Here is a 22,424-nt window from a genome sequence, read left to right on the forward strand (position 1 = left end):
GCACACATTTCTAATAAAATGGAGTAGCTCATGAGTGAAATTTATTCGTGTGTTTCTAAAGCACCTTTTACTAATAGCATTTTGATTAGAGCTTACTTTTGGTTGTGGTTTGTCTTTACGGAATAAAGGAATACCAACTTTTAATTTCTTGTTTATCCCAAGTTAACTGATGCAAATCTTCGTTTCCTCCCATACCTTGCCTCAGTTTTTGATTGTGTCGTCTCAAGTGGTATATACTGAATTAGCGTGCTTTACTAATTGCTTGTGGTAGATTTATGCAGCATTGTCTTCTCTTAAGAGTGAAACGTTATTGATCTTGAATGTTTTTCCATAAATTGTTTTAGGGGGATAGCCACATTCTGGTTGTTTTAATAAAAGAACAGTCACAGAGTCATAGAGTTGGAAGGGATCATGTGGAACATCTAGTCGAAGTCCCTGAAATGGAGGAATATTTTCCCCAATGTGGGATACCAGCCCATGACACTCTCATAGAACACATCATGTGAATACAGGCCTTGCGCCAGCAGTTAGGCACTGACCAAGGGCCTCTGTGGCTAAGGAGTCCCCTCATTCTCCTCACCAAAGCCTTGGGCAGCCAGTTTAGCAGTGGGTGGGCAGTGGCGCCGCTTTAGAATAGGAACCAAGCAAGCTTCCATTGGTGGTGGTCACCTGCCATTTTAATTCACCCAAAATGCAAATCTATAGAATCCATGGATCTGTGGGTCCAGAGGCATTACATCTTGGGGAAATGAAATGGCAGCCAGCACCTGTGGTTTGCAGTAGAGGTTGTCTTTCATTCCAAAGTGTCACCGCTGCCTACCTGCTGCTAAAACACCACTCACTGGCGCAGTTTGCAGGTTGGTAAGTGGTGCTGTTGCTGTGACAGCAATGGCAGAAGAAGAACAAAGTGTGGCTACATTAAGGGGATAAAGCACATAGGGGATGGGGTTCCATCGGCACCATTGTGTTGAAGTCCCCCTGGAATCTGGTGCTAGTGCTATGTGAGTAACCTCTATAAACTGTTGCCTGCTCAGGTTTCCAAGCTAGCTGGTGTCATGAGGAGCCACAGTGTGAAGAAGGGAGACCGTGTTGTCATCTACATGCCAATGATTCCACAGACGATGTACACAATGCTGGCGTGTGCAAGAATAGGAGCTATACATAGTCTCATTTTTGGCGGATTTGCTTCAAAAGAGCTTTCAAGTCGCATTGATCATGCCAAGGTAACAATTAATTTTGCTCAAGTATGGGAGAGGTGAAGTGAAACGGGTCTTGTAATAAATGAAAGCTGGCAAGTAACCTTGCACATCATCTGCCCCACTGCTGTGCTACTCACTAGTCAACTGTGGAAGGAAAGCCTTGTAAATGAAAATACTATTTTTATTTTTATTTCATGATGATGATGATATTGTGATTTTTATTTTCATTTTTTGCAGTCAGGCCCGTCAGAGGTTTTTTGAGGCTTGGTAGCTTTTATAGACTTTTTTTTTGCTATTAAGCAGGATATGAATTGCTCTAATGACAGTGTTTTCAGCCTCAGAACTGACCTTTTCCTAAGGAGCTGGCATTTCTAATCAGGACTGCTGACAGGTGGGTAGAAGTGGCAGGATTTAGGGCCCTAGGTCAGCAAGGACCCCTGCCTCTTAGTTTTCATTAAAAAAAGAAAGAAAGTCAATTGGATATTTCTGAAGAAACTTGGAACACAAAACATGGGGGCAGCTCTAATGCTTCAGCACTCAGCAGGCAGCACCATTAGTAAGGACACTTAATCTCTGTTGCTAAGTGATCAGAGCAAGAAATGCTGAGCAGTTTCACCTGGGACTTGGGAGAGCCCTCCCAGAGCAGCAGAAAAATCAGGAGAAGCTCCTTGCTGCTAGCCTGATGCTGGACGGAGGAAGATAACTGGGGTATGTTTGTTTAGCAATTTCTGCTGTGTCCAAATTATTTCATTCACTTCCCAAGTAGTGGTGCCTTTATAGAGTAAAACACAATTGGCTGGCTTTGGTATGCTTTACTCAGAAGTAATTTCCTTGAAATAAACGAGGCTTCCTTCCTACTTGGAAAAATGGTGCTCTTGCAATTCGCCCCCCTCCCAAGTTTCCATGTCCCCACTGCTGGTCGGCTTGTCACCACAGGGCTATTATTTATGAATACACCGTTAACCATAAACAAAAATATAAAATACAAGGTGAATTCACAAACGCCTTACAGCTGTAGCATGTTAACATTTCTGTAAGACTGTACTTCAACACCAGGATACTTTTGGGTTGATCAAGGTGGGCAAAATGGCCTGCAAGCTGTGAAATTGCATATACTTGTTGCTTGTTGTATATTTGTCTCGCAGTTTTATTCCCAGGAGCTCAAGGCTCTGTACTTTTATCTTCACACCAGCCCTGTGAGGTAGGCTAGGGTGAGAGTTGGTTGTTCAGACACTAAAACTGTGAAACTTCACATTATTTGAGGGTTTGGGGTTTTTTTTTTGCGTAGTATTAGGATCAACATTTTGTTTGTTTGTTTAGGTATTTTGCTGTAAACATCAGGACACTGAAACACTGTAGAAAGCTGCTTTTCTGGCTTTCTTTACATGATCTGTGAATGGTAATCCAAAAGAAGGGCCTTCCTGGGTCTCGCCTCCTAAGGTTTCCAGTAAACTGCTATTCAGAAGCAGCTGTGTGGGCAGACAATAGCCAGAGTGTCTAGTTGCCACTGACGGCCTCATCCATGAACTTGTCTCACCTTCTTCTAAAGCCACCCAAGCTGGTGGCCATTGCACTATAGCCTGTGGGGATGTGTTCCATAGTGCAACTTTGCAGAGGGTGGCATATACTTGCTTTTTCACTCAGGAGCTCAAGGTTGTAATATTTACCCTGTCCCCTTTTTATATGTGCAACAGCTCTGTGAGATAGGATAGGTTAATTTAATACAGTGGTACCTCTAGTTACGAACTTAATTTGTTCTGGAGGTCCGTTCTTAACCTGAAACTGTTCTTAACTAGAGACGTGCTTTCGCTAATGGGGCCTCTTGCTGCAGCTGTGCTGCTGGCACACGATTTCCATTCTCATCCTGGGGCAAAATTCTCAATGTGAGGTAACTCTTCCAGGTTAGCAGAGTTTGTAACCTGAAGCGTTTGTAACCTGAGGCATTTGTAACTCGAGGTACCACTGTATATGTACATAGGAAGCAGTCATCAATAGATGGGTGGGGATAGGGGATGGGGGAAGGACGTGGGTGGCGCTGTGGTCTAAACCACTGAGCCTCTTGGGCTTGCCAACCAGAAGGTTGGTGGTTCGAATCCCCACGACGGAGTGAGCTCCCGTTGCTCTGTCCCAGCTCCTGCCAACCTAGCAGTTTCAAAAGCAAGTCAGTGCAAGTAGATAAATAGGCAGGAAGGTAAATGGCATTTCTATGTGTTCTGGTTTCCACCACAGTGTTCCATTGTGCCAGAAGCGGTTTAGTCATGCTGGCCACATGACCCAGAAAGCTGTCTGTGGACAAACGTCAGCTCCCTCGGCCCAAAAGCAAGATGAGTGCCGCAACCCCATAGTCACCTTTGCCTGGACTTAACCATCCAGGGGTCCTTTACCTTACGGGATGGGGAATGGGGCAGGGCCCCTGGTCTACCTATAGTGTACTGGGCCCAGGAAATCCTGTTGGCATCCCTGCACCTAATACATTCAGAAAGTCATCAGACATGCTAGATGTGGCTCCACTCTAGAGCAGGGGTAGCCAACATGGTGCCTTTCAGATGTTGTTGACTAAAACTCCCATCAGCCCCAACCAGATTGGCCAATGGCCAGGGACGGTAGGAGTCGTAGTCCAAAACATCTGATGGTCATGGCTGCATTAGAACATCTTCAGGTGCCATAATGGATGTTCCCCCATACTGTCTAACTTTCACAGTGTGGTTCAGCTATTGCAATATTAACAAGAAAGAGCTCCGTTACAAGTGACTGCTTTTCAGTCAACGCTTGCCAGCTTATGGCTGACTTTGCTCTGGCTAATTCTTGCTCTTCTCTTACTGATATGGTGTTTGCAAGTGATACCAGTGTAAGTAGAGGAATGAAGGGAAACGAACCTCCTTTCAGGCATTGCAGGAGAATAAATCTCCTCAGCGTCAGTTACAGGACTTCATTTACACTATTTCTGCTGCCTCTTTCTTTCCTTGTTCATAATTATTTGTTCAAATTCTTTAGTCACGGTGCTCGTTTTAAAGAGGTGAGTACACATCCACTCTTGCTAATAAAAATAATTATTTTCCCATTCTGCTCCAGAGTAGCACACGCATCATATCAGTTTTCCGGTGGTTTATCTTGAATTTTAAATAGCTGTGGGAATATCACAAAAGCCCACCCTAGATCATTGTTAGTCTTGTCAGGTTATTGGAAGTCTAAAAGGCGAACAGTGATTAAAGATGTGGAATTGAAGTGTACGTTTTTCTTTTATCTGTTGCAATACACTGAACAGGCTGTCATGTGTCTTTAGTTTTATGTGACTATGGTTAAGAAATGCCTCCCTTTAACAGATTTTTTTTAAAAAAAATAAAAAAGGTATAGTGTTTAAAAGAATCCTTGAAATTTTCCAGTTGATGGGGATAATGAAATTTTGGCAATAAAATGCAAGTACTTGGAACCACTCCACCAATAATGTTGATTACCTTTTTCTATAAACAGGGAATACATGATAATTCTTTATTTTCAAATTGGAAAAGTTTAGGAATAAATAGGCAGACAGTTTCTCATTGTATTTCTGTGGGGAAAAATATGTGTGAGGGCTTGGAATGTGTTCCAATTTGACAAAATGACACATTCTCCAGTCTTCAAAGACGTGCAGTCTCTGCTTGCTGCCAGTAAAGGAAAGTGTCAGGCACACAGTGGTCAAGCAAACTGCTCCTCACTTGTCATCATGCCCTTCTGTTTCTAATGGGAATTTGCTCACTTGCCCCTTCTCCAGAAAGTAGGTCAAGCACTCTTTCCCCACAAGTGCACCCGACAGCTGGCCACTTGGGGGGAATGGATTGAAGACACTGAGGAACCAAGATGGCAGCTCACCTCATCCTGTTCCAAACCCGCTATTTCAAGGAAATCCACTAGGTGGTGAGGTTCAGTCTTGACACTTCTTTGTAATGTTTCAGGAGTGGTTAAAAAGAGAGAGAAAGAGAAAGTACAAAACTTCTCCCAGCTATTTCTCTTTCTCTTTCTCAGCAGCCTCTTTAGTCATCACAGGTTATTTGTACATCTTTCATAGCACGAACGCTTCAGAAACATATTTACGTGGGGCAGAGGTTATAAAACAAATATATTTTCTTTTATATGTATTTACATAGGTTATAAAACAAATATATTTTCTTTATATGTATTTACGTAGGTTATAAAACAAATATATTTTAAAGCTTCCCTCCTCCTTCCCAGTTCAAGGAAATGTTTTCAAGGAAATGCATGCTGAACTTTCATTTTAAAAGTCGCCTGGTGTCCATGTAAAATAATTTATTCTCTTAACAAGAAAGAAATGTCTACACATAAATGGTATATCAGGTTTTCACATTTGATAGATAGAAGAAGCAGTGTGAAGTGTGGTGTATCCGTGTATTAGTGGTGAGCTTGTGGTTTTAGGACTGGGTAAGTGAGGGACATGGGTGGCACTGTGGTCTAAACCACTGAGCCTTGGGCTTGCCGATCAGAAGGTTGCCGGTTCGAATCCCCACAATGGGGTGAGCTCCTGTTGCTCGGTCCCAGCTCCTGCCAACCTAGCAGTTCAAAAGCACCCCAAAAGTGCAAGTAGATTAATAGGTACTGCTCTGGCGGGAAGGTAAATGGTGTTTCCCTGTGCTGCTCTGGTTTCGGTGTTCCATTGCACTAGAAGCGGCTTAGTCATGCTGGCCACATGATCTGGAAAAACTGTCTGCGGTGCGGACAAACAGCGGCTCCCTTGGCCTGTAAAGCAGGCTTCCTCAACCTCGACCCTCCAGATGTTTTGAGACTACAATTCCCATCAACCCTGACCACTGGTCCTGCTAGCTAGGGATCATGGGAGTTGTAGGATGAGCACCGCAACCCCAGAGTTGTTCGCGACTGAACTTAACTGTCAGGGGTCGCTTTACCTTTACCTTTAAGGGAGGTGTTGTTTGTATTGGATCCCAGTTCTCAGGAACAGCTTAGGGATCTGACTGGAATATGGTTATTTACAGGAATTGGAGGCGGGGCTCCTCATTCCCTAGCCTAATCTCAAAGTAACTTATGAAACAACCCAAAGACCCATGGTGATATTGCCCGTTTCGAAAATAATATTTTAACTGATAAAGCTCTCTCTCTTCTTTTAGCCCAAACTGGTTGTAACGGCAACTTTTGGAATAGAACCTGGAAGAAAAGTCGAATACATACCACTTTTAGAGAAAGCGTTGGAGATGATAGAGCACCAACCTGACAAAGTTCTGGTTTATAGCCGCCCTAACATGGTAGAGTTACAGCAAATACTTTGACACACTTTCTTGGACTATTCCCTTCCCTTTCTGACTTCATAATTTCCCTGAATATTTAATTGGAACATTTCATTTTTACGATACTTAAGTAACATTTATTTTTCTCTGTGGCAAAACCTCTATTGCTTTACTTGTTTAAAGCTTATAATTTTGTAAGTTTCAGTACAGCTGCTAAAAGTCATGTGGTAGAGAAATCAGGCATATATTTGGTGCTCCACAAGGAACAGCTAATTATTTCTGAGCCTTTCTTGTTCTTGTTAAATCCAGTTTAAATGGTTGCAGTGCTCTGTCTCTTGACACGCAGGGAGATGTTGATCTTAAACCAGGGCGTGACCTGGACTGGCATGAAGAAATGGCGAAAGCAAAGCCATGTGACTGTGTCCCTGTCCTTTCGGACCATCCACTTTATATTCTGTATACATCAGGAACAACTGGCACCCCCAAGGTAGGCCCTGCCTTTCAGTATCTGTGACCAAATTATGCTCTATTCCACATGAGGGAGAATTTAATTAAAAGGCTGAAAATGTTTTCCCAGAGCTTAGCACTCATAAAAGATTAGTGTTGTTGGAGCTGACTTTAATCGTATTTCATTACTCCAACATCACTTTTAATGTCTGGAGCGGTGTTGTCAGTGAATATTTGAGCCACTTGGATTTTTCTTCCCAACCAAAGTATTCCCAGCCTGCTTGCAGCAGTTCACCTTGAAGATCCTAGGTAGCTCCACTGTGTCTCTGATCTTCAGATTCTCTTGATTCTCCCTAGATGACACCACACAGCTTTTTTGGGGGGGTCCTGTGTTGTGCTGGATCAGGATAAGATCAAAGAAATAAGCTCCTGTGTCGTGATGGCATTTGGATGAAATCGATGAAGCAGATGAAATAAACCACATGAAATGTATGGAATAGCATGTGGGAAGAAGCAACATCAAAAGATAGCTTCTCAAACATAAACAAGAAGCAAGAGGAAAGTTTACAGCAACATATAGCTAACCTGAATAGACTAGATGAGGAAAGGGATTGCTAGCAAATGGTCCATGAGGAGAGATGGAGAATGGCCTGAGATTAGGTGTGAGGAACGTCAGGCCCAGGAGTGTAGTGCGGCCCTCCTGTCTGGCCCTCCTGTCTGGCCCTTGGGATTCTCCCCAGATGTGGCGCTCAGGCTGAGCAGAGTCCCCCACCTTAAGCCTTAGTTAACATGAAGCATCAGCAGCTGTATTTGCAAATGACTTGCACAAGTGGCTGGCGAGGCTTCTCACCATCTCATGCAGGGATCGGGGGTGGGGGGCAGATAGTTTTATTTATTTAATTTATGCCATTTCTATACTGCCCTTTGATTCAAAATTCCCCACTAGGGTTTACAGTAACTAATAGGAACACCATAAACAGTGGAAGGCATTTCTGAAAGTAAACACAGCGGATGGAAAAAATACATCCGAGACTAAAAGCTTGGGGAGTAGGGGGGTGCTTTTGCCTGGCACCTTTGAAAAGAAAAAAGAGAAAAACCTGAGCATAAGTGCCAGGAAAACCTTCCTGGGAAGAGGACTATGAGAGAGATGCCATAGACAAAAAGGTCTCTTTCCTCTGTGCCTACCTCTGAGGGAAGACCTTAGCCTACTGAGAAAATAAATGTGTCCGTATCCCATGAATGAAGCAGTGCCAACTTAGATGTGCAAGACACTCTGCTATGTATCTGGCTAACCGTGTTCCCTGTAGTATCCAAAGCCATATCCTGTCAAGTACCGTAACACAAAACCAGGAAAACTAGGGACAGTGTTCTAAGGAAAGGCAAGTAGTGAGTTTTCCCCTCTCTAAGAAATCCCAAGTGGAGACCAAGACAAACCAGATGCGTGGATTTTCCAGTCCCTGCTGTTCTCACATGTGGACTGTGAGATCTGGAAGTGTTCAAGCAGAACTCTTCTGAAAACATCAGTATCTGGGCGTGTATGTTCTCTGTAGTATTTGGACTGAAAACTGCTAGTTTTTATTCAGTTACCTGAGGTTCAACATAAATCTTGTAATGTTCTTTGTAAGTGCATTAGGGCCAGGAGCTTTAGGTTACTGCAGTGCATCTATCTGGTTTCAGCACAATATATAGGATATAAACCAAATTGCAAAGAGCAGTTGCTTTTATTTTAAAAGAACAGCAGTCCACACCTCCTCGTTGCAGAGATAAAGTCTAAAAGTAAAGGCTATTTCTGCTATTCTGAAGGGCTCCTAGGAGCTAAGGCGAGGGTTGCCAATTGCTTCAGAAAGTTAAATTATGGAAACAGTAATTTTCCTTATGGGATGAAGTTTCAGGGCATAATTTATTTACAAACGATCTTAATTTCACATTGCTTCTCACTTAGGGTGTTGTTCGACCAACAGGTGGCTATGCCGTTATGTTAAACTGGACCATGTCAGCTATATACGGCCTTAAATCTGAAGAGGTAACTTCTATTGATTTATTTTTCATTTTATAAATTGTTTCCTGTGAAATATCCCAAAGTGATTTAACAATTTTAAAAAAGCATATTTAAAAACAATTTCAAGCACACTGCAGAGATTCAGACTGGAATTTAAAATCTCCACTTAAAAGGCTTGTTGGGACAGGAAGGCATTTAGTAGGTGCCAAAAAGATAACAGAGATCATGTCTGGTGTGTTACAGAAGGGTAGGTGCCACCACACTAAAGGCCTGAATCCTACATGGTTTCTGTAGAAGGCCTTCCCTGTAGTGCAGTGACCAGCTGGGTATATAAAGTGTGAGACATTATTTTAGCTCTCCTGGTTCCAGGCTGTATAGGGCTTTGAACACCAGTGCCAGCACCTCCCACTTCACCTGGTAGCTAACTGATAGGCAGTGTGAGTCTTTCCAGGATGGTGTCATACGGTAGCAATATTCCAATGCAATTAGCAGTCATGCTGCAGCATTTTGCACTTGCTGCAGCTTCTGGACCAACCTCAGGGACAGTCTCACCTAGTTCATGCTTATGAAAAACTGTGCTTATACTTAAAAAATAAAATCTTTCTTTCTTTTAGGTTTGGTGGGCAGCATCTGATTTAGGCTGGGTGGTTGGCCATTCTTATATCTGTTACGGACCTCTCTTGCACGGGAATACAACGGTTTTATACGAGGTGACTGTTTATTCTAATGTCTGTTATTTAATTACTTTTATAGGCTAAATAAGCTCTCGGAGAATTCTGGGGGAAAAACAAAAAACAGCTCACCAATGCATGTTTTACTGTTATGTAAGTTTAGCATGGGTTTGACATGACTGTTCTTCTGCAGCCTCGTGTGTGGACTGAACTGGTTCTTAAATGGCCAGGGAAGCTCTGCCCATCCAAAGGAGGCAGAACTTGGAAAGTCACCTACTGTCCTGGATCAGGAAGCAGTGGAAAGCCATAGCCTCCCACTATGACAGTCAGTGAGCCTGAGGACCTTTCCTCTTCTGTGTGCTAGAGGAGGAGAATGGAAATCTTTGCTTCTGGTTATAACTAAAACCACAGTTTCCCGTTGCATTCAAATCTGGGAAACTGAGGTTTGTTTAAACTGTACATACTGAGAGCCAACCTGGAATCAAGTCTTGAGTGGTAGGAGGCTTTAACTCTTTGGCACGAATAGGAGCTTTTTCCAATAGTGGGCTATCAGGATTTTGACCACAGCAGGTGGCAAAGAATTAAAACCACCTCCACCACCCATCTCCACTACGGGGTTGCAGTCTCAGCTAGGGCATTCATTCCTGCTATTTGCTTTAAAAAAAACCATGCATACAATGTGCAGGAAATGTCTACTGTCGGTGCATTGGCTCGTTTTTGAACTTACATTCCTGGCTTCATCTAAGGAGGCTACATTGGACTTCACATCCATATTTGTGAAGTACCGTGTTTTTGATCTTTAAGCCAGGCTTGATGAAACCTTTGGGATGGGTGTTCAGTGATCTTTTCCCCTGGTTGTCTTTTTCCTCCTACAGCCCGGTGATTGAGTACATTAAGCTCCAATATGCAGGAGTGTAGTGAACAGGAAGCTGCTTGCCTGCAACAGTTGTTCTTTCAAGTGTGCATTCTGTCCAGTTTCACATCCTTCCTTCCATCCTTACAAGAGGAGACTTATCGAGGCAAAATAGCTTCTTTATTTCTAGATATCTGGAAGAAATTTGGTGTGGAAGCTCTTCATCCCATATGTGCTGTTTTACTGCATATGGATGAGGGATGGGGAATCAACCCAACTTTCAGAGCTTTCTACAAAGCCCTGCCAGTGGTCTGAACAGGTGCTTTCCTGCATGTTCAGACCGCAAAGTGAATGTTGCATCTAGCTAATTATGTTTGTTAGCCTCCTAGCGGAGTTCAGAGATGTAGGAAGTCACAGCTTGTTAAGGATCTGCTCCTGTAAGACAGCAAAACCCGGTGGGTCAGGCTGTTTAATCCCATATTAATTCCTTGTTGCTTTCCTTTGTTTTCGAAGTACTGTGTATAGATAGCCAAGGGAGGATTAGTTTTACTTCTCACATACCAGAACAATTCAGAGACAACTCCTTGTGAGGATAAAATGGTGTTGATGGTGTTGCAGCTATATACACCCCTTTAAGTGTCTTGGAGAACAGAAATGTAAGTGAATAAATAAGAAAACATTGGTGCTAACACAGCCAAGAAATTGAAATCTCAGACACATAGTGCATTTCTGAGCGCACCATAAGATGGAACTGAGCCCTTAATGGAGCAGGAAATGGATGCTTTCCTTCTAGTTGTATAAAGGCAATTTACCAGTTGCTTGAATACACTGCTGACAAGTTGATAACTACTGTTACGTTCAGGACTCAAATCGCAGAAGACTCATGGAACACTTTTACCCAATGACAACTTTAAAAACACCTCCCAAATCTCTTTGTAGGGGAAGCCTGTGGGAACGCCAGACGCTGGAGCTTTTTTCCGTGTGCTCGCAGAGCATGGAGTCGTAGCCTTGTTTACTGCACCAACTGCAATTAGAGCAATCCGTCAACAGGACCCTGAGGCTAACTTGGGGAAACAGCACAGCCTGACAAGGTGAGTTTAGATTAAGCCGGAAGCTTGTTTTTACTCACTATCGGAAATAAGCCCCAAGTGTATATCTTGAGTTCAGCCAGCTGTAAAGATGCTATAACAAATAGGTTTTGTGTGTGCATATATACTATGGCCATAGCTACATACAAATGGTCAAACCATCATTGCAGTGTTTCAAGCTTTCATTCCCCCTCCTTTCTCCCTCAGAATGCACCAGATTCCTCCTTTTCTCCATTACTAGTTTGAGCAACCCATCATGTACTGTGACATATTAATAGGTCGAACTATGATTTGCACAGACCATGGTTTGCTGACAAAGCAGAACTGGAAATCATGACATGAAGTCGGCTTCAAATTCTAGTTTGGAGATAAAGACTTTCCAATGCAATAATACCATAAAATATTTGTTATAAGAAAGAGAAAGATGTAACCAGCCATCCGAGCCTAATCTGTTTGGACCTTTTGAGCTTTTGCAGTGACAAATGATCAAAATTGGTAGTTTGGCAGCCCCAGAGGTGGGTTCAGAATGGAATATATCTCAGGCTTGTTCTTAAAAACGAAAATATCCCATTATTTTACAATGAAATCCCTTTTATCTCCCCTCCCCCATATAAACACACTCTGGATAGGGCTGCATGTGATGACTCACCATCTGTTTTTTACAAAAATGTTCAGATGAGAAACCCTGCAGTCAGCAGACAATTAAAGTCTGAGGGGAAAAAACGATTTAGCTGTAATTTCAAAGAATAAAGTAAATACACAAAAGGAGTGCATTGAAAGTACATACACAAAACCTCGGCTAAATAAATCCTTGTTAACACATTATTTAGATACTCACCAATATTACACTTACCCCAAACTACTAGCCCTCATACCAGAAATTTTGTTACACTTTAAGGCAAGGGTGGGGAGTTGCTAGCCCTCCAGATGCTGGACTCCAGCTCCCCTCAGCCCCAGCCAGCATGGTCAACAGTCAGGGATCATGGGATCTTTAGTCCAGTAACATCTGGAGGGCCATAGTTTCCCCACCTGGTTTAAGGCATCACAGGCCGGCTGTTTTTAGTTATGAATGTTTGTTGTGGAGTTTAGTTATTACAGATACTACAATCTGAAGAAGATATACTGGGAATTCTAGCTATGTTATTTAGGACTGTACTGTTTGCTGCTTAAATAGTAATGATTCCTCAGCATCTCTGTTTACCAGAGTGAAGGTAGGATTTTGTGTAGCTTCCAAAGTACCAATGAGGTGGCCCTGTCTTATAAATAAAGTGCTGAAGAGGCCAAAATGCTGTAGCAAGGAGAGAAGAGATCGGCTTGCATAGGTTTGAACATGCCTTTTATCACATTAAACCTAGTATGCATTGTTCTACAAACAAAAAATAAATATTTATGGGAGCTCCTCTGCATAATTCATCTGTAGCTGTTCAGTTGCTGACATAACATATTCTCTGTTTTATTCTGCCATTTTATGGACAGGTTTCCTATGTGTCTCCCTCCTTATAATTTGCAAGTGACTTTTGCCAATTGTAAGACGCATGCCATTGTAATTTCTCATATATCTGTCAATGGTCCTATTTATTTACTGCTTAGCTCCCAGGATTCTACCATGAAGAGTTTGTGGAAACCTCCCTATTGTATGCTTCTTTCTCTACCCCTCTCAGAGCCTGCACTGGGGAGATCTTCCTTTTACAATGAATTTGGTACTGCAATGATTTCCTGGGTAGGGCTGACATTAGGAAGAGTAGGGCAGTCAACTCAGGCAGCAGATATTGAGTGTCCTGAAAGGGTAGCAAATTTTTATTTGCTGTGTTTTTACTCTCACAGAGAGGAGTTTGGGGGATTTTCTGCTTCCTTCACCAAATTAACTTGGCCAGTCTTGGTTCTGTGCTCTTGGGGGAGGCAGTTGCTAAGTTGCTGTTTCACTTCAAGCAGAAAAAAATGCCCTGTCTCAGTCGTGCCCCTGGAAGAGAACCCACTTTACGATGGATTTTTCTCAGCTAAGAAGTGTTGCAGCTATTTCTGCTAACTGCAGTGCATTCTAGTCACCTCAGAGCTCCCTTCAGACGTCTGTTAAATCAGCTTCATCAACAGGGAAAGTCCATAGCTTATTCTTCAAAGCACGCACACAACACTTGCCTTAGCGTGCTTATCTTTTTTATATTGCGGAGACATGCTGAAAATAATCTTTATTTGAAACAGGTTCCGAACACTCTTTGTAGCTGGTGAACGCTGTGATGTGGATACGTTAGAATGGTGCAAGAAAATCTTCAAGGTTCCGGTTTTGGATCACTGGTGGCAAACTGGTGAGTTCTGTGCATTTATAGCCACCTTTCCGAATAAAGTTTTTGTTTTCAAGCCAATTGATATGTGGAGCTTTTTGCTCTTCTGTGAATTTCTCATTGCAGCTGAGAATAGTTGGGATTCATTCCTCATTTGGCCATGGACTCCCATGGCTGTGGTTTAACTTATTCTCTTCCTAATTTCATTTGGGGCCCCTCTTACTCTTTTTCTAGTTTCTGTTCTCACAAAACTGAGCTATTTGGTTTATTTTGGAACTGGGAATTATCTGACTATTCTTTTACTGGGGAAAAAAAAGACATGCATCATTCTACTTATTAATAAAGTGAATGCAGCCCCAAATGGGGCTTGCTGGAAGCACCGACCAACTGATTAGAACTTAGCTTGCAGGGCTTTCTGTACTGCTTCTGTTGCCCCTGCAGGCAAAGAAAGCATGATTTGAAGCAGCCACCAATTAGCTGATGCTGCAAATCCCACTTTCTTTCCCCACCTGATTTGAAATAAAAACCACACAAGGAAATGAAGATACTTCACCCTGACTTCATGGTGAAACCAGGTGATAGAAAGGTGGGTATTCCCATTCACTTGCCAAACTGGTCTGCCTGCAGGTGAAATCTGGATCCGGATTAATTATCCTAAAATGTTTAACAAATATATTACCCCAGTAGATAGACCTCACATTCCCATTGCTTCCTGGTGCTTTAAATTCTCTCCCACCTGCTGTTGGTTCAAAGTCTTGTTACTGCTACACTGACTGGGCTCTGTATATCCCTCTGTCTCTCATCCTTCAATATACAAAGGAAAAGAACGCACAGGAAAAACTGTCAGCATTCCTGATAATGCCCCTTCAGATGATTAAAGGTTGGGGAAATAAAAATATATTCACTCAGTGACAAGAAGACATAAAAGTAGGTGCCAGGAATGCTTCCTTGGGGAGAGAATTCTGAAAGTGGGTCACCACAACAGAAAACAGCTTCAGCCTTTTGCTCAGCAGGAGTTGCTTTTCAGCTGATGCGCCTTTCTGGATTTCTCAGTGCCAATCAGCCTGCAGCAGCTGGGCCCAGTTCGTTTTCCTCCTGTCCTGAAAATTCAGCAGTTTGATCTCTTTTCTTTTACTGAGGCAGAAGAGCCTTCCCAGGATCTCGCTAAACAATTCCAACTTTCAGTTTTGCCTCCTAGTCCCGATCCCTCCTCTCCTTCTGGTGATGATATATTGGCTGGAGGTAAAGGTAAAGGTACCCCTGCCCGTATGGGCCAGTCTTGACAGACTCTGGGGTTGTGCGCCCATCTCACTTAAGAGGCCGGGGGCCAGCGCTGTCCGCAGACACTTCCGGGTCACGTGGCCAGCGTGACAAAGCTGCATCTGGCGAGCCAGCGCAGCACACGGAAACGCCGTTTACCTTCCCACTGGTAAGCGGTCCCTATTTATCTACTTGCACCCGGAGGTGCTTTCGAACTGCTAGGTTGGCAGGCGCTGGGACCGAGCAACGGGAGCGCACCTCACCGCGGGGATTCGAACCGCCGACCTTTCGATCGGCAAGCCCTAGGCGCTGAGGCTTTTACCCACAGCGCCATAAATAAAAAGAACCCATTTCTCCAAGTGGTCTGCACACAGGAGCAGTGTAACGTTAGAGCCATAAACTCAGTGAAAAGAAGAATTGCCCCCCCCCCCGGATTACTTTTGATGAAAGCGGAGCCACAATTGTAAAGGAAAAAATGGTTAGAAAATGATTTAGTAGTAGTGTCTGTGATCATTTTGCCTTCAGTTCAGCTAGCATAATATATATTGGCTGCAATTCCCTACTATCTCTTGTCTGAACGATTGGCTATAATAATATCTCCAGACATATTTTGCCCTGCAAAAAACCCCTAGTCTAAAATACTGGGGAGCTTCTACCAGTGATGGACCAGAGGGATGACTTCATATGACAAAGCTACCTGTGTTCCTACCAGACATGTGCTTTTATTTCTTCTGTATTGCATAGACTCTGTAGCAAGGGCAGCTAGCATCACCATCTGTTCATCTGTCTGCCACTTTCCCACAAAGTTGTGCCCTAGGTGGTTCACAACAGATCAGGTGAACAATTAAGCGAAACAAATATATATGAAGCAGTATCATCAGTAAATAAATACAAACAACAATAACAAAAATCCATATAGGTTTATATAAAACAATGATCTAATTTAGCAGCTTAAAAGTAAGAAGGAAAGAGGAATGAGGCCTAACACAGAAACTATACACATTTTTGTATGTTGCTTTCAATAATATATGCATTCACGAACACTTTACCTTAGTATATGCATTTTTGTAAACGTTACCTGAGTGAAGAACTGCTGTACAAAATTCAGAAAAGTGGATGGTTGTGCTTTTATGGACGGTGAAGCTTCAGTTTGGGAATTATTTTTGGAAAATGTGAAATCAGGAGGTTTACCTTTAAGTACAAACTGTATTAAATTTCTCCTTCATCCCTAGTGCCACCTAAGCCAGTTGTAGAGTTTCAGTGTTAGCCTGTCTTCCCCATCCCTCTGAAGATCTCCCCTCCGTACTCTGCCAGTCTTATTCATTATAATTGTGAGATTGGATTGTATCCATTCCACCTCACTTGTCGCTGATGCTGCATGTAAGTTAAGCATGTATCAGGAATCTCTTCAGTTCCTCTCAACTGTTTAAGCTCAATCGCTTCCTCTTGCCTCTGCCCCTCTTCCTAGCCATTATGTCATTACTCTGATTGTAGGGAAAGGAATAGCTAAATCACATTCAGACATGATTTTGATCTCAAAAGTTATTTTAAGATCCACTAGAAGAATTGGGTTGGAGGGGTCACTTTTAAAATCTTATTTCCATAAGCGAGAGAAGCTGTGACAGCCTCTGGTTTTATATATTTCCTCTGAAAATGTTACAGGCTGCTGATGTCATTCGTGTTGCCTGGCAACACTTTTTTTTCTAGTTCAGAGACTGGAGTCCTCATTAGGGTAAAGTAGATGGTTTTACTGATGATTTGAGAATAGGGAACTGAGAGTTAAGCTCCATGAATCTCTTTTATAGAAAGAATAATCCTTTGCAAGATTTAAGGCAGCCACAGCGGAGCCTTTGTTGCAGAGAGAGCAAGAAGCAGTTTATAAAACACTAATCCCTGCTGTAGATAATTTTTACCCAACTAAAATAGTTAGCAGCCCAATCAGTCTTTTTCATCTTTATGGTATTAGTCTGACTAAAGTAGAAACAATGTTTTCTGGACACGATTAAATTGTAAATGAGATATGCAATTACTTTTTGTAACATCAATTTGCATCTAATGTCCACTGTGCAGCATTATAAACATTTGCAACAGAGGAAGCTAATAAGATACTTTGATTGAATTAAAACTGGGAAACACATATTGTAATCATGTGCATGAAAAAAAAGATCGTGTCTTTATTATGCAATGCATGATACATACTGGAAGTAAATAATGGGAGAGATTTCCGAGGTGATTCTTTCTCCCTTAGTCGGAGGAAAATGCTGTAGTTTTTCTGCCTTTCCTTGCCTACAACATAGTAGTTGTCTGACTGCTTGCCTCTTCCTTACATCTTCTGTGGGGCAGTGCTGGAGTCATGCATGCTATGAAAGAAGGGAGCCTGGTTGACCCAGAAAGAAGAACAGGATATAAATGTACAAAATTACAGTTTGAGACTTTTTCAATTAAAAAGCAAATGGATATACATCTTGATCATCTGTGGAGGGCTTCCATATTTTAAGGCGGAAAGTAGGGATGGGAATGGAGAAAAAATGCCCTGTTGCCTCCCCCCACTCCCCATTTTTCCTATAAGGTTTGCTCAACTTAATTAGCAGATTCCACAGATTGGCTGATGTGGAAGGATACCACAAAGGACCAATCAATAGGGAACAGATCCAGTCGTTCAGTTGACAGATGTTCTATTGCTTTACACAGTGAGGCAGAAGGATGCTGCCTTCAGACCTTTCATGCTCCTGGAACATCCTCTCGCTTTTGCTTCATGGGCTTCAACTGCATCCAGCCTGCTTCCGCTAGACTCCCTGACTCCCAGGCAAACACCTGGCCTTTTGGCTCTAAGGAGCATGCACATGGCCCCTCTGCTGGAAAATGATGCACAATCAGGACCTCTTTGTAAATAATGTTATCCGTATGAGGAGATACACATGGGTCTTTGTACTGGTGATGATCTGAATATATGGTGTGCAGTGTTTTCTCCACAGCAGATAGACGGTTTGCGCAGTAGGTGTGCATATAAACTGCCAGTAATGTATGCTACATGTGACAGAAGAATCAGCCTTTCATATATTACAGCATAAAACTGCATTTTCCCCAACACAGATGATCATCTCTGTTTGAAAAACCTTACTTGTACAGTAGGGAGTTATCCTTCAGAAGGACGAATGTTTCTGCATGGTGACTAGCCTGCTCTTGTCGTGGTCTTTTGATTTGTCAGTTTGTTCTGCAGGCCTTTTCTAAGGCTCCATAAAGTGAGCGACAGAAACGGGGGCCAGAAAAACCAGCCCAAGTTAAATCCTGCTTATTTCAACTAACCATAGCGATTTAAGCAAAGTAGCTGGATCAGAACTATAGTTTTGCTTCCTTCATTTAGGTCATTTTTCTCAATCTGTATGGTGGGTAACAGTATAAAACATTTTATTCCATGAGCGTTCAACAAAATTGTGCATATGCTGTAATCACGCTTGAGGGCGGCATGAGAAGGAGGCAACAGGGCATGTGCCACCCTGTGGGTTGGCAGGGTGTCGTGAGGAATGTGCCCCCCTAAAAACTGTGCCCGGGGTGACAGCCCACCCCGCCCACACTGTGCCTCCAATATCTAATAATAACATCTGTGCATACATCAGTGTTGCAGTGGTCACCAACCCCATCCCAAAGCATTTCTGTACTGGTACAGCAAGTCTTCATGCGAGGTTGGAAGTATATTCCCCCGTAAAATGACTAAATCCACAAGAAACCGTACAGAAACAAAAAGGTCTGCCGCTGAAATGCTCTCCTGTTTTAACTGATCCGTGGAAAACTAGTTTCAGGAGCTTATGAGCCCACTAAAATTAGCACTTAAATTTATGGTACTTACTATAAAAATCATATCTGCCGTGCAGTACCCTGAGAGTAGAATTATTTCTTGCATGAGTTAGCCTCCTATTGATTTTTCACGGGTGCCATAGAAGTGGATCAGAGAGCCATAGCACTGGTACCCTCAGGTATGATGAATACTAAAAATAGAACATTTTGTACAGATTGCTGAAGAATATTCAGTTATAGAGTAGCTATGTTTGGATATCCTTACTATCTAGAGAATGGAATTTGTTTTTGAAAGGAAATGAAACAAAACGACATTGGAGAAGTATGTTGTTTTAGTGAATGGATAGACAGCACACTAATTTAGTCTCTCTTGGTACATTTAACCTTTATTAATATAATTTTGATTATTGGTTCGTGAGGACTACTGCGAGATTTCCTGTGTATATAGCCTTTAAAAATATGACTTTCAATAATAATTTATTGCCTTTGCTGACAGAATCATTGCTTTGCAGTTGTTGTAGTGATTTTCTTGCTGTTAGCTCTCCTGATTTCTGACAGCTTATATGTGTAACAGAATTAACTGGAATCCACAAAGTGCTTTTTCAATCGTGATAACAAAGTTACTAATAGTTCTTTACTTGGCAGGCTTTTATCAAGGTAGATTTGGAGAGCAAGAAACCAAGTAGGCTAGAGCAGGGGGCTGTCGGAATTGCTGTGGGAACTACAAAATACTCATTTCACAGAGGAGAACCTAGACATGCTTATCTCCTTTCTCCTAAACAAAACAAAGGTAAAATGTAAAGGTACCCCTGCCCGTACGGGCCAGTCTTGACAGACTCTAGGGTTGTGCGCCCATTTCACTCAAGAGGCCGGAGACACTTCCGGGTCACGTGGCCAGCGTGACAAGCTGCATCTGGCGAGCCAGAGCCGCACACGGAAACGCTGTTTACCTTCCCGCTAGTAAGCGGTCCCTATTTATCTGCTTGCACCCGGGAGTTCTTTCGAACTGCTAGGTTGGCAGGCGCTGGGACCGAACAACGGGAGCGCACCCCGCCGCGGGGATTCGAACCGCCGACCTTTCGATCGGCAAGCCCTAGGCGCTGAGGCTTTTACCCACAGCGCCACCCGCGTCCCAAAACAAAACAAAACACCCAGTCAAAACAACTACATTGGCCACTAGCCATTATGACTGTATTGTCCCTCCACTATAGGAAAATATGCTTATGTTGTGCTTATGCTTATGTTGTGCTGCAGACATCCCATAGGCAACTGACAGGCCATTATCTGAACAGGGTAGTGGACTATATGGGCATTTGGTCCAATCCAGCAGGCCTATTCTGTTCTTAAAATGGGGGTGGGGTGGGGGAGAGAGCAATGAGAAATTTACCTTTTCCTATGCCACCAGTGAAGTTGTAGCATAATTTGATTTAGACCGCTGCTGTTTTTGAGCATCATGCTGTTAATAAGTTCATTAAGGACGATTTCATCCATTCTAATCCCTCGGAATGGAACAATGGTGCCTTTTTCAGGCCACACATGATCCTTGCATCATCTGTTAGCCAAACCTGCTTTTTTCTTCAATGACAAAGTTGATATTTATCAAACATCTTAACTAAAATTACAGTGGTGCTTTATTGACATTCACTGGGGGCCTGCTAACAGCTTGAGGGTTGGTTTTTTTAATGACAAATCTTGAAATTAATTTAGTGTGTGTTTTAATCCTGCTCTGAGTAGGCAGGATGGACTGTGCTTTTGATTATGGCAATGATTTCTCATTACAAAGTTCTCATTACTTCCATGTTGTTATAAACATACAGCATGGTCGTGAAAGAGATGCACCTACAGATTTATGCCAATGGATTTGTAACTTTTGGATAAGGAATCTATATATAAATGACTAAATGCACCCTAAGTAATTAAACAAGTCGCTTTAAGACTAGAGGAGCTTGAGGCAGTAACTATGTCCATTAGGTCAAAAGCTGCTATTTTTTACTTCCCTGAAATTGGAGTGAAACTGATGATTGCTGAGACCTATTTACATGTACTGTCTTAATGTACATGTAAACTATATTAATGTTGGGTTCCTAACCTGGAACAAGGAGATTAAAGCAAAAGAGCTGCCACTGTCTCCAAAGCAAAGGCTGGCAGAGACTAACCATCAACATCATGTTAGTTGTGATGGGTAGAACTACAGCAATTTTAGGAGTTGCTTTATAAACCAGAAGGTTCAGCTATGTGAATTGGTAAATTTAGTCACTCAATGTAACCTTTTTATATATGTATTACAAAAGTATGCTTGACTGCCATATGTTTGCCTAAATCAGGCATCCCCAAACTCAAGCTGTTTTGGGACTACAACTCCCATCATCCCTAGCTAACAGGACCAGTGGTCAGGGATGATGGGAATTGTAGTCCAAAAACAGCTGGAGGGCAGAGTCTGGGGATGCCTGGCCTAAAGGCTTAAAGGAGTCCTGCTGGAAACTTCTGTTGCTCAGATCACATTGAGACAAGTGTGATCTTTCCCTTGGCTCCTACCAATTTCTTGAAACCTTATGGGTTGTATCACGGAACTTTAGTGTATGCTGCAGTTTTCTGTTTTCATCATTCTTCTTGTTCCTTAGCTCTCTCATTGAAGCTCCATGCCACCTTCTTTTGCCTTCCTCCCACCTTCCTGTTTCTTTATTCTTGTCTATGTTCCATTCCCCTCCTCTTTGGGTTTCACTTCCTTTTCATCTCTTCTTACTACTGCCTTCTCTCTCTCCCTCCTTTCCATTTCTCCTTGCCATTCATTCATCCTTTGATCATTTTCAAGTGCCTTTTTAAGGCCTTGTCCCTGGCTTACGTCTTCTGCCCTTTCCCACTTAAGACTCTTCAAGCTGTGGCATTAGCAGCTTCTGCTGCTCTTATCTCTCTTGTTTGTGATTCTGACCCCTTGGGCAGCTTTTCATGCAGCACAGCTGCCTTCTGAACTGGCCTCTGGTGTAGATTGCCTAAAGGAAGGATTTGGTTTTTTGAATTTCCAATTTGTCCTTGGTTCATATTCAAGGTTCTTTACTTCTTCCTGTGGTGTGTTGAGGCATGAACACAGAGGCATCTTCAAGAATGGGCAGTGGGTATGGCCTAATAACTGGAAGTTTGCAAGTAAATGGGTACAGTTGGGCGAAAATTCTGAACTTCTTTAATTTTCCAAATGATGCTATGCGATAATGGAGGAACTTACTACCTTCCAAGAGGAGGTAAAGACCTCTCCCCTAAATTTCGCTGCATTGTTGCCAGCCAATTCTGACTAGTAGCTGCAGTGAATATACATCTGGGAAAGGACAAAAACCTCAAACAAATAAGCATTTCGATCGATATACAAATGGCAAAGTAACCAATTTCCAAAACCCCAACTTATTAACAATTTGACACCCTTTGGAAACTAGTCATGAGAGTCGAAACAAAATTAAAAAATTCCATGCATGCACACGAAAAATAATAATTGTGCATGCACACGAAAGCTCATACCAATAACAAACTTAGTTGGTCTCTAAGGTGCTACTGGAAGGAATTTTTTTTATTTTGTTTCGACTACAGCAGACCAACACGGCTACCTACCT

At 42.5% G+C, this 22,424-nt stretch overlaps 1 protein-coding gene across 3 annotated transcripts in view; it reads left to right on the forward strand.

The window, feature by feature from the left end:
- Positions 1-22,424, forward strand: part of ACSS3 (acyl-CoA synthetase short chain family member 3) — a 55,549-nt gene that overhangs the window by 12,729 nt on the left and 20,396 nt on the right. For 2 of the 3 annotated variants that reach the window (XM_077934773.1, XM_077934774.1), the window contains 7 exons: positions 1,035-1,223; positions 6,317-6,451; positions 6,780-6,920; positions 8,823-8,903; positions 9,494-9,589; positions 11,343-11,494; positions 13,691-13,794. In XM_077934773.1, the coding sequence (XP_077790899.1) occupies positions 1,035-1,223; positions 6,317-6,451; positions 6,780-6,920; positions 8,823-8,903; positions 9,494-9,589; positions 11,343-11,494; positions 13,691-13,794 (898 nt within the window). Of the gene's footprint in view, positions 1-1,034; positions 1,224-6,316; positions 6,452-6,779; positions 6,921-8,822; positions 8,904-9,493; positions 9,590-11,342; positions 11,495-13,690; positions 13,795-22,424 lie in introns of those variants that run through there. The other variant, XM_077934775.1, reaches the window with a different exon arrangement.

The sequence above is a fragment of the Podarcis muralis genome, chromosome 10 (genome assembly GCF_964188315.1).
Source record: "Podarcis muralis chromosome 10, rPodMur119.hap1.1, whole genome shotgun sequence".
In the NCBI taxonomy this organism is placed as follows: Eukaryota; Metazoa; Chordata; class Lepidosauria; order Squamata; family Lacertidae; genus Podarcis; species Podarcis muralis.